The following is a 13,530-nucleotide window of genomic DNA, read 5'->3' as shown; positions in this document are numbered from 1 at the left end:
GACTTGAAAGTAATTTCCAGACTGCTTTGTATGATTAATATATTCTGCCAGTCCCCTTCCCAAGCCTATACTATGTAATTTAGCCCTTATTTACATGGTTGTTTCACATGGTGATTCATTTATATGTAGATGCATGCATTTGGCAGATTCTGACCACCTACCCCATGTACAGCACTCTGCTCTCATTAGGCTCAGCTGTCCCACTTAACTCTACATGTCCAGGAAGAAAAGTGTGCTGTTTTGGAGCCAAACATTGTTAGTCTAAATCAATTGCCTCTGTTTTACAAATAAAACCCACCCAGCAATTTTGTACCTTCAAATTTAATACCTAGCCACATGAATTGAATAGAATAAGGCTACTCAACTAACTAGCTGATTAAAAATTGCTGTACAGTCTTATTCATTAGATGTCACAATACTGAGAGCTTGAGGAATTTTGGAAAAGTCTGAGAACTCTAAAGAAAGGGGAAAAAGAAAGAAGATCATACAGAGAGACATATGAATGAAAGAGAAGGTGAAAGAGAGGGAAGGAAAAAGGTAGAGAGGGAATAAAATAGGAAGGAAGGAAGGGAGAGAGGCAGGTAGGGAAAAGGAGTGAGTAGTGAAAAAGGGGTTGCAATAAAAAAAGGAAAATACTAAAACAAACATACATATATATATATACAACAAATGCCAACAACATGTATGATGTCAACTTCATTCACTCATTCTTACAAAGCATTTCATGCTTCTATAAATCTTGTTATCTTATTTTTTAGTCCCAGAATTCATATGGTGGCTGAGTTGTCACAGTAAAGTACTCAGGCAACTAATTTCAAGAGCAAAATCTAAAAAATAATTTTCAAGTTAAGAAAAACACAGATGATCAGACATAAGATAGCTTTAATATATACATATTATGTGATATGAAAACAGTGTTTTAAGAATGAATTGCCAATCCTTTCGGGTTATTAAATTTGCCCAGAGAGCTGAGCAGAAGTCTTATCCTCTGCCACAAAAAGACTGAATGAATTAGAAATAGGATTTTGTAAATGCATATAAATATGAATTCTGTTATTAATCCACTATTAAGAGAGGTTTTTTTAATAGGATCTTCAGGATCAAAGGAGAGTTAGTAAGGTAACTACTGAGGACTGCTTTTACTCATATGAATTACACAGGTTAAAGCAGGAAGAGTAGCATTTGGACCAACCCCCTCAGAACAGCTTAGTGATTCATTAGACTCTTTTCCACTCGTAATAATGGGGATAGTCCAGGCTCTTTACGTATTTGGAGAGGGTGAACAGGCTGGGGATTGAACGCAGAGCCTCCTATGTGCTAAGAAAGCACTCTAGTGCTGAGCTACACACACACTCCCAGGCTCACTGATTGTAAAATCCTCCCACTCAGCAAAGGTGATATATCTGGTAACACATTTTTCCAGCAGGGTGCGCCATTGAGATACCAGAAACCACCCAACAGTGATGGATATAATACAGAAAGTCCCCAAGTCTGAGGGAGGATCACTGGAAATTGGGAAAGATATGGTTCTCCTGTACACAAGACCTCCCATTCTCCATATGTGTTGTTGTCTGGAGAAAGATGATGTTGCTTAGTCTAGGCTGATGGAAGGCCACCATCCCTTGTACTTTATTTTCAGGAAAAAGGAAATGGGAAAAATGGTCCTCTGAAGCTCATACCACACAATCTGAACCATCCTACTGAATCACTTCTCATTGGGGCCCTTATCGAAAAGGCCCAGAGAGGCTAAAGAAGTATTCCTATTTCCTAGGGCTTTGAAGGGTTAAGGAACTGTCAGGGCTTGCTGAGTCTTTACACTTTCTCCTTTTCTTTTACTCAAGATTCGGGTTGTTCATCCATGTTATTAGGGATAGTGGACATACACCTTTTGACTAGTCAGTATTCCAGGTGGCAGGCAAAGGCCATTTGACTGCAGTGGGACTAGACAACAGCAGCTTCTTTGCTAGTCTCCAGCAGTTATATATGAAAAACAGCCACACTATCTCAGTCTAGTCTTTCATAAATTAAATAATTTTAATATTTGCACATGATTTACAGAGCCAATATCTCTGGACTTCCCTTTACCCTAGCCTTATTCACATGAACTATTACCCTGCTAAGAAAAGCAGAATGGAACATGAGAAAGGAGTAGAGTAGCTATTTTGCAAAGACAAATTACTACAACTATAATCCCTAACCATGTGCAGGGATAACAGAATTTCTCAGAGAATTGGTGATCATTGATGTCAAATTTGTGTCTCCAAGAGAAAAATCAACATATGGTAAGTTATTGTTGCCATTATGCACAGCTATTGATTAAAATCCTAATTCTAAAATCTGTAACATCTGAAAGCCAAGGCAGTATAACCTGAAAGTTGGCAATAGTGATATAGAGCAGAGTAATTTAGCACTGTCCTCTAAAGTATTGCTGGATTCAGTGTTTTATTTGTTTGCATGTTTGAAGAATGTATTTTTACTACTGTAACCAATCACACTGAATTGGTGTCTTATAAACAATAAAAATTGCTTTTTGCTGTTCTAGAGATTGTCCTGGAGAGTCTAATATCAAGATGCCAGCAGGTCCTAAGGCTACTAAGGGCTATTTGGCTCACAGACAACATCTTGCTTGCTATGCCCTCACATGGTAGAAGGGGTAAAGAAGCGCCTTTGTGCCCCTTTCCTAAAGGCACTAATTCTAGTCACAAGGGCTCCACTCCCAGGACCTTATCCTGGCCTAAAGGCCCCACTTCTTAATACCATCATATTTGGGATAAGACATCAGTGTATGAATTTGGGGAGGAAACAAAGTCATGACATAGTGCTGCCAGTATAACATGAAATGGACTGTTTTGGTGGGAGGTGGTGGTATACATCTAATTGTAGACTTCAGGAAGCTGCAGAAGGAGGATCACAACTTTGAGACTCAGCCTGGCAGATGTATAGTGAGACTCTATCTCAAAAAAATTAGTATGTCCAGCACTGAGAGTAGAAACACAGGTGTATGACTAGCACTGGAAACATAAATGCAGTACTGTTTCAAGCAGTTTGTCAGTTTGTAATTCACTGGCAAAAAGTATGTTTCATTGTTGTGCAACCACTTCTAGGATACTTTCTTACTCTGAAACTGAAATTCTACACCTATGAAGAGGTAGCTCCCCATTCTTCATCACTGTTTACCCCTACTCTATTGTCTGTTTCTACCAATTTATCAAATTTAAATGTCTCATATAAGTGGCACCATAGAGCATTTGCATGATTTGACCAAATCCATTCAGCATAGTGTAGCAAAGATCATCTATGCTATAGCATATATCAGTTTGTAATTACTTTTGGTGTCCAAATAGTAATAAATTTTTCCACTCATCCTTGCATAGACACTTATGTTGCTTTTTCCCTTTTGAATAATACTGCTATGACACTGGGTGTGTATTATCTCTTTGAGTACCTGCTTTTGTTCCCATTTGATATATCCAGAAGTAAAGCTGTTGGCTAATTTGTTAATAACCTATGTTCAGTTTGTTAAGAAGTATCATACTTTATCAACAGTTGTACCATTTTATGTTCTTGCTATAATACCCCAAGGTTCCAATTTCTTCATATCCCAGTCAATGTTTGCAATATTCTGTTTTAAGTTTTTTAATTAATGGGTGAGAAATGGTATCTCAATCTTAATGGGTATGAAGTGGTATCTTAGTGTGGTATCAATTTGAATTTCCCAAATTCTTGAGCATATTGAGAACCTTTTCATTTAGCTATTGGTGATTTATATTACTTCTTTGGAATAATACATATTCAAGTATATTCTCTGTTTTAAACTAGATAATTAGTTGCATTGATGTTTAGTTATATAAGATTTTCAATACTCTGGGAACTAATCCTATATATATATATCATATGTTTCATATATGTTTTCTCCTATTTTAATAGTATCATTTGATGCACAAGTATATTTTAATATGATGCATTTTAATTTAACTATTTTATATGTAGTGCCTAAGTTATTGGTATTATATCTAAGAAGTCATTATACTCAAGGTTTCCCCAAGGTTTTCTTCTAAGAGCTTTATAGCTTTAGTAAGTCTTATTTTTAGATCTTTGACCCATTTTGATTTTTATAAGGGCAACAAAAACTCTAATTCACTCCTTTGCATTTGGATATCAATTCCTTTTGACATCATTCAACAATTTCTGATTTGTTTTTAACCCTGAAATAGCTTGACAATGTCAAGTAATAGACTAGAGAAAATAGACTTGGAATGATACTGAATGAGTTGACCAATTATGTTTCAAATCTTTCAGGAAAGGACACACATGAGCATATTTGCACATGAACTTAGTTGACATTGAGATAGGACAAAAGGGACATCCACTGCTTTACTTTTATCACCTTCTCTGCATCTGTTAAACCTCATGGTAAACCTGGTTACTGTCCAGCCCCTCTGTCCTAACCTTGCCATCACCAAGAGAACAGGAAGGAAGGAAACTGGGCATGAATAAAGAAAGAAAGGGACAGAAAAAGAAAAAGAGAAGGTGATAAGGAGATTATGAAAGAGAAAGCTCCATGTTTCATTAAGACTTTTTTCTTCTCATTAAGATACAGACTATGATCAACAAATTGTAATAATCAATCTTAATAATTAGCAGTTAAATTATTTCTTGGAGATCCAACAGTACACAAGGATTACATGTAGATTCTGTTTCTGAAAAAAATATGTAAAGATTGAAGAAGTAAGAAGCTAAGGAGAAAATCACAAGGCTTTGCATTCTCAAAGAACCAGAGCAAACAGGACACAAATGATGAGTAAAACAGTAAAAGGAAACAAGCAAAGTAACATAGAACATGAATTCTTCTTTAATCTGTGACCTTTGCCTCTGCACTCAAAGGTAAGTAGACATTGGATTGTTGAAAGATTGTTTTTCTTTTTTCATTTCTTTATTGCTAAAGTGATGTACGGGGGTTACAGTTTCATATGTAAGGCAATGAGTACATTTCTTATCCAACTTGTTACCTCCTCCCTCATTTTCCCCCCACCTTCCCCCTCCCCATTTTCCCTCCCCCCCATGAGTTGTACAGTTAGTTTACACCATATAGTTTTGTAAGTATTGCTGTTGCATTGGTTTGTCTTTTAATCCTTTGTCTCTCGATTGGTAATCCCTTTCCCTTCCTTAGTTCCAATACACATATATACAGCGTCCAGGGTACTAAAATCAGTTACAGTGATACCAGGGGTGTTTGTCTTTTGTCTTAGTTCAGGAGTCCTTTGAGAGTTTTGTAAACATTTGTGTGGATTTAAATTGTTTCCATTCATCTTGAGTTTAAATGCAATTTGCTCATCCTATTTGAAATATAGTAGGGGAAGGAAAGGTAAGTTAATTTTTCACTTACGTTGATTAGTAAGTTATGTCTTCCAGATTTTTGATGCTCTAAAAGATTTAAGACTTTTCTTTCCTCAATGAAAACAAAAGAGTGGAAAGGTAGCTTTGTTTTTAGAACAAAAAGTGAAAGAGAAAAGGCTAAGCCAAGGAAATATCTGGTTATCACCACACTGACTGTTAACCATGCCTGCTCTGCTTTTTCTTCCTGCTACTTCCGTTTGGCTATTCCTTGCTAGCCAACAGGAACACTAGAATTTCCTTCTAGTTCTATAAGTTCATTTCTTGAATCTAAATCCTGTTTTGTTGACACCGTTCAAAATGCATGTTGATTTAAAAAAAAAACACAATAGCTAAATGTACAAAATAATGACCTCAACTGACCATGTTTCCTAGTCAGAAAAATTGAAAGGGTCATTTAACAACATTTCTGTTTCAATTTCAACATCAAAAAGCAAGGATATATCACAGCATTTGCAAGGTTGTGTCCAAAGATTCTTTGGGCATAAAAATAATGGGTTTCAAGGGAGGTTGCATGATGCAGTTTAACTGTGTAAACTATCTATTGCTTTAATCACATTCTGAAAAGAACCTATGCACAAAGAAGAGTTTTGTTTTGTTTTCTTGAAGCTCCTCTATTATACTAGGGTGAAGGAAGGTAGTATGAACATTAACCATCGCTGAAGGAGATACAAAACCTATCATAGATTAAATACAATAAAAGAGTCATAAAAGACAGATGCATTAGAAGATTTTTGTTTTATGGTATGGTTTATAGAAGTCCAGAAAAATGAGGAGCTACCCAGCAGCAGAGACTTCTAGAAAGGGGTGACACTGAGATCCCTTGATTCTCTAGATCCTGTCTTCCCTCCAAGTATACAAGTTCTGGCTATATAAAGAAGGTGCCCATTTGCTTCTTCCTGCAAATGCAAGTCACTCGGGTTATAAAGACAAAATTGTGTAAGAATAACTCTAACCTTCTATGTTAGCAATTTTAACCATGTACCTTAGAAAGCATATTAGATAAAATATTAATGATGTTTTTAAAGACATGATCACTCATGCTACTTCAACTACACTCATGGTTCCTCCTTTATTTATAAGTTCACTTAAATTATGTTGGTTTCCTGTCACCAACCCATGTGTCTAGACCTCACAGTTCTACCCCACCAGTATCCGGGGTAAGCACCAAGAGACAGACTCATTTCACCATTGCCTGAACAAAAAGACTTTTCTAGAATGTGAATGTATAAAGGGAGAATGTATGTCCCACTGTTTGAAGAGTGAGAACCACTTTGCATTTTCTGAGCTATGCTCCCTTCCACTAGCAGGAATTATTTCAGAAATGACACAGTGCTGGCTTTATCCAGATGTGACATCAACATGTGGCCCATCATCTCTGTTCTACTTCCTGTTTCATCTTCCTGCTCAAGAAGTCATGTACTCAACTGACCTCACAGAAAATGCACAAACATATGGACTATTTGACATTATTTTGAAATGAAGCAATCATGTTCCAAAAACTAAATATAGAAGTGTACTGGTAAAAACTTAAAAAAAAAACCTATACAAAACATAGTCTGGTTAAGTTTTAGACTTGGAAACTACATGCTTTGCCTTTCTTATCCTAGCCAAAATATATTGCTTAAGTTTCTTTGAGAGACTTCTGAATTTATTTCACTAACAACTAAAAGAATTACCTTAATCAACATTTAGCAATGAATATACATTTACATGGAATTAAGGAGACTGAATAGAAATTCAGAGTACTCCTTGCTAAACTTATCTAGTTGGTGATATTAACTAGTGCTTGCTAAAACTCTTATTATTGTGTTAATTTTGATTCAGCATTTTGTACAGAGGAAATAATCATAGGATCATTACAAATAAAAAATTATGAGATACATGATGAAAATATATCGGTAACTTAGTAACAATCAGGAATCATGACTTCCTTTCTGTGAGGTTGTAGTGGAAATCTGTTATCCATCTTGTTATTAAGTCACCTGCTTTTCATTTAAGAGCATGGGCTGTCAACAAGCAGACACATTCAAATCACCTGGCGTGGGGGGAATAGTTTAATTCCATGGTCTAGGGGGAAGGATAGGAACTGAGATATTCTTAAAACTTCTCAGGTAGCTCTAATATACAGCCAGGTTAACATTTATGCTTTCAACCTTAGGCTAGACCTATATTGTTAATACTCTGCTCCAACAAATGATTTCTAGTGCAAGAAGGGCTGCTGGTTCCCTTTCAAGCCATTTTTCTGCAAATGTGTGATACCTAAAAACTGGGCTTCCATACTGCTGACTTGCTTTGATCTTCCTTCCCTATATGGTCATTGTTTATCATGAGCCAGAGAAGGTGCAATTTCAGATTCCTGACTACCCAACTCGATGCTGGCTCTGCCCCCAAGTGCCATCTCTCCTTATAATACCTAAAGAGGTTTTTGCTGTTTGTTTTTGTTTTTTAATGTACTGTGTGAAGTTATTCTTTTTTTCTTTTTTTCTTTTTTTTTTTTTTTTTGCCCTGTTCTCACTATTTTTGATTTTGGTACCCTGTGTCTTGTATATGTGTTTATCTGATTTGGGGAAGAAAAGGGGAACAACAAAATGCTGAGACAAAGGACAAAGGGTGAACCAATACAACAGCCATACTCACAAGATACTATATTGGAAATTAACTTTACAACTTGGGGAGGCGGGGGGAGGGGAAGTGGGGAAAATCCAAGGAGGAGGTAACAGTATTTGACAAGAAATATACTCATTAACTTATTTAGCCTCCTCTTTTTTTACATGGAAACCTGACATGACCTTTGCCTTTGAAATTACTTTATATTAGACTATGTATTCAAAACAAAGAAGCTAATTCTATGTATCAGAATTGTGTAAAGGTACTACAAATTATTGGGAAAAAGAACAACTTAGACGTTGTAAGACAACTCCTCTTAACTGACTCATGTCCAGTTCAGCAGTATGAGAGATAGAAGCATTAAAAGCTGAGAAAAATTATCTCCAAATTAACATACAGATTGACATGTAACCTAGTTTCTGAATGATATAAATGGCATTCCACAAAAGCTTATGAATATTTGAACCATTTAAATACTATAATATGTATGCTAATATATTTAGAGCTGTTGATTAAAATGATCATGGTCTGTTTATTCTCTTTAAAGATTGCAATTATGTCCTATAAAGTTAAAATAGAAAACTTGAGGATCTGAGGATCTCCAGCCAAATAGACCACTATTAATATTTTAGTGTAGGTCCTAGATAAAGTAGATGGATAGACAGATTTATTTTTAAAAATCCCTATACCTACCCATACGCATGAGCGCGCGCGTGCACACACACACACACACACACACACACACACATCTATCCCAAAATATAGACTTTTTTAAAAATAAAGCCAGTTACTAAAATTTAATAATCAGGCACTTTTACTGATTTTGTGTCAATCTTGCAGACTTTAAGGTTTCAACTACTTCTGTATTTGTGTAATTAAAATGAAATAACAAAATAAACCTGGCCAGTTATACAAATGCTCTGAGGACTGAGATAAGATGAAAATGCAGCCTACCACCATATCAATGTGTGAAGGCTGGGCAGACCACACAGCTCAGTAAAGGAAGTACACTCTTCAGAGCTAAGTTGCACATTCACTGCACGAGTGACAGCATCTTCAGAGTCACTGTGTGCCAGACACTCAGCTCTTTCCAATAAAAAATGGTAAGTGATAGCTTTTATAACTCACGTTGGTCTCCTGGTGAACTTGCTAGGCTTCTTGATACAGAGAAGAGGGGATGGGCGCTTCTTGGCCACGTTTTCCAAGCCTTTGGAATTTTCACTTATCTGTTGTTCCCTCGGCACAGGAAACTGTTGTATATTATACCCGTTGAAAGGAGTTCCCTTTTCTATGCCTAGCTGTCAGAATAGAGGAAGAACAGTGTCTTGCAGAAAGAAAAGTTAAATTGTCTGTCTTTGCCTCTTCAGAATGCTGGGTGCCAAACCAGTAACACAGTCCATATTCTAGGATGATCACTTGGAATCTCAGAAAAGGATTCAGGTAAAGTTAAAAAAAAAAATACTAGGCAATACTCTGGTGAATGAGTGCCATTCAGATAACAAAGGAGATTTTGCAGAAAAAGAGTTATTTTGTTTGAAAAAGGTCTTTTTAATTTTCATTGGAGGAAGAAAATAGTGCCTAAATAGTCTCAATCTTAGGGACAGGTTGTATGTCAAAGTCAATTGAAGTCACTTAACACACAGTAAAATAGTGAGTAGAGGGCTGGGATGTATGTAGCTCAGCGGCAAAGTGATTGCCCAGCAAGTGCAACATCCTGGGTTAGAACCCCAGTACCAAAAAAAGAAAAAAAAAAAGGCAGTTAAGATAGTGAGTGGGTTACCAGGTGCACCATAAAACCTATTTTAACCTAAAAAGCAACTGAACGGCAGCACTCATTTTCAGCCTTACAGTTCCCATTATTTCTCTATACAAAATTGGCTCCCAGAATATATGTGTATTTATGCTCCCTGAGTCCAGAAGACAATCAGTATGTCATCCCATACCATTCTCATACCCCATCTCACCAGCCCCAAAGACTATAGATATTCCCCATTCTCATATTGTAGAGAGGGTATTTCCTTTGCTGGTGTCCAGTAAGAAGACAAGAGAGGGAGAATGGAATAGGGATGAAAAAGGGTTCATCTTTGTAAACTGGAAGCCCTTTGAGCCATGCTGGGGAAATATAGAGGATATAATCTTGCTGTGGGGGATAGATGGAGAAGAAAGAGAGATGAGCTAGAGTTGCAGTCTAGGGAAGGGAAGTACATAGTAGTGGAGAAAATGGTGCCACACAATCCTTCCTGTATCCACCTGTGGACGAAGCTACCACCAGTGGAGATGTGGCTTATGATTCTCTGTAGTCTCTTCCACAGAACCTTTGGGGCTAGGATTCTTAGAAAACAAGTTGACTCTAATTATTGACATTCTCCTCAAAACAATGACATTGTGCTTTACAAAGAGCTACAGTACATGGATTATCTAAAGGGAAACAAGACAGAAAAAGAAAAGAAAGTTTAACTGGATAGTGTGATTTAATGTAATAGATAAGTAATGCTTTTTCCTAAATGGTTACTGCTTGCTTATTGTGAAAGTAACACATATTACTAAGAAGAAAAACTTCTTAGAAATATAGATATGCAGAAATGAACAAGTGAATCTTTTCTATAGTCTTACCATCTAATGAAAAATGATTAATTTATTAGATTCTTCTAGAATTGCATCGTGTGTGTGTGTGTGTGTGTGTGTGTGTGTGTGTGTGTGTGTGTGTTAGTACTAGAGCATGAGCTCAGAGCCTCCTTGCTCCCATTCAGGTCTTTTGCTCACAGTTGGCATTCTACTAACTTGAGCCACAATTTCAGTTTGGGTTTTGCTGGTTAACTAATGATTAGAGTCACTCACATTTTTCTGCCAATCCTCAGATCTTGGTCTGCTAAATAGCTGCAATTACAGGCATGAGCCACCAGTGCCAAAACTGGAAATATATATATATATATATATATATATATATATATATATAATAAACCCGAGTTTCTGCATTATTACACTTTATAAGCCATTTATTTCTTCTGATTTTTATTCAGATATTTTTAATGAAATCCAAGGTAGCATATCATTTAATGATAACCATTTTAACAACTACTAGTATGTTTTAATTTATGCAAGTGTTTCCATAGCATTAAATATTTTTCATGGTAATAGGCTTGAACATGCTAGGTTTGTATTCTTGTTTATAGTAATATAAAGAATATTCCAATATGCAAGATTGTCACCGGCATTCTTTTAAAAGTATTGCCTGATATTTTTCCTTTGATAGAGCTATTATAAAAATAGCAGTTATAAACAAGGTTGCAGTAAAGCCACAAGCACAACTATGTTCATTGTGCAACTGACCATTGCTAAGATATAGGATCAGCCCAGATGCCCCTTGGTGGACAAATGGATCAAGAAAATGTGGTATATATATACACAAAGGAATTTTACTCAGCTGTTACAAAGAATGATATTGTATGTTTCACAATGAAATGGAAAGACTTGGAAAAAATATATTAAGTAAAATAAGCTAGACCCAGAGAAACATAGGTTGCATGGTTTCCCTCATTTGTGTTAGATAGAATATGCCTATAAGTCTATAAGTAAACATGTTGAGTGGTATGCTAAGAACCCTAACAAGCCATTGGTAGGCCTTAAACAAGTTACCATCTTGATAACACATGTGAAGTTTGCTTATTATCAGTGGCATGGTGGCATAGACATGATAACCTTTGTAGATGTATGCCTGTCTCTGAAGATGGTCAATGTTATACTTTAACTTGAAGTGTTTTCTTTTCATTTTCTCTTTTCAACATCGTCTTTGACATTCTATGACTGTTTACAGACACCACTTTGTCTCCTTAAATAGATCCTAATATAAAAACAAAAGGTCTCTTTTTTAATTGCTTATACATTGGTTTACTATATTAGTTGTGTTCTTTCAAAAGTCACTTAGGCTCTGAGTTTGTGTCCTTAGCCCAGGATGCTAATGTTAATGGTCATTGTTGTACACAGCAATATGCAACTACAAAACATCTAAAACAGGGAAGGCACATATCAGACACTTGAGGAATGTTGGTCTCCTGGCTTCCAACCCCTGGCTTCTTAAGGAGCCATAGAAACTTCCAGAGAAACAAGAGGAGAATGATCCTGGCAGTCAACACTGGCCTCTAAGACATACCTTTCCCATTAAGACCCCTAACAACTCCATAAACAGCCACTGCTGACTCCCATTTTATAGCTGACTACACAAGTTTCTTGTGTAACCTGCTCCCAGATACACAGCTACTAAATACTGAGACTGAAGTTTAAGTACAATTCTGACTGTTCTCATAATCTGTGCTTGCCTGCACTATTCTGCATAGAGAAGGTAGGTAGAAAATAACATTCTCTGGCTGAACTGGGTATCAGCTATCATGGCTGCTTCTGCCACAGCCACTATGCCGTTTGCAGATTGTTCATTCCATTAGAATGTCACAAATGCCCCTAGAATGGGTGAGAAAAGAGATTGCTAGTTGTGGGTTTCTTCACCCTAGGGCTCTGAGAAGGGTTTTAAGTGGTTAACCCTTTACCCTCAACTTCATGTTCATTTGCTGTTACCAGTGACTTCGCTCTACCTTCACTAGCACTTTGCTGATGTCTATGGCTTGTTCCTCAGGCCTCCTGCCAACAGCTGGATCTGTTGCAATGGGCAGGTGATCTCCCAGTCACAATACTATTGGGCATTTAGCACATTCACTACTAAGCCAGCTGGCATCTAGCCTGGTTCCTGGCTCTAGGCTGTATCTAGTTCAGAGTCTCTGAACTTAAGTATTTTTGTATACTATAAGATGTTTATCAGTGATATAGGGCTCTACCAACTAGATATCAATAATACCTGCTCTTCCTCAGTTTCTATAACACAGAGCATTTCTAGACATTCTATAGCACAAAGGAGGAAGGCAAGATAATGACTAGATTATCCCAATGCAATCTCAGTAGTAGATCATTTAATCTCCTTTCTTGCTACTACAAAAAGACAAGGCTTACTTTTTCAACTGAGAATTTTGCCTTGTAAGTCCTACTTTCCACATCCTACCAAATGCTATATACACTTTTTATTGATATAAATAAACTTATTCATACTTTTTCTAGAATTTTACTATATGCTTTTATAAACCCAGCAAGCATACAATATCACAGCTCACAATCACGTATTTTGTGCTCAGATTTAAGCTACAAAAACTGATCAGCTAACCTTAAATTTACTGTTTATGCAAATTCCTGGCAAAGGCTAAAAGAAGTGGAGTTGATATAAACACCCTATGAATTTGATCTATGACAGACATTGATGTGAACAAATTTCAGAGAACTGTTGTAAAAAACAGTTTGATAAGACATTTGAGAGTCTGAGTACATTTTGACTCATCAATGTACAGACATGGTCCAAAAACCCCTACTAGAAATGGCAGCACTACAACTTTGGGAGGAACAAGAATGGGTTTACTTTATCACAAGAGGACACTCAACCAAAAGAAACTAATTTTATCACATGTGGCCACAATCGAATGAGACAGC

The 13,530-nt window shown here is 36.6% G+C and overlaps 1 protein-coding gene across 2 annotated transcripts in view; it reads left to right on the top strand.

Annotated features, from left to right (window-relative positions):
• Window positions 1-9,000: 9,000 nt before the first annotated feature.
• Window positions 9,001-13,530, top strand: part of Fyb1 (FYN binding protein 1) — a 147,133-nt gene continuing 142,603 nt past the window's right edge. For both annotated transcript variants that reach the window (XM_048368134.1, XM_048368135.1), the window contains exon 1: window positions 9,001-9,107. In XM_048368134.1, the coding sequence (XP_048224091.1) occupies window positions 9,105-9,107 (3 nt within the window). In that variant the 5' untranslated portion in view covers window positions 9,001-9,104. The remainder of the gene's footprint in view (window positions 9,108-13,530) is intronic.

Source organism: Perognathus longimembris, chromosome 19, assembly GCF_023159225.1.
Source record: "Perognathus longimembris pacificus isolate PPM17 chromosome 19, ASM2315922v1, whole genome shotgun sequence".
Lineage (NCBI taxonomy): Eukaryota > Metazoa > Chordata > Mammalia > Rodentia > Heteromyidae > Perognathus > Perognathus longimembris.
The sequence above is the reverse complement of the archived record's forward strand: the minus strand, read 5'-3'. Positions and strand labels throughout refer to the sequence as shown.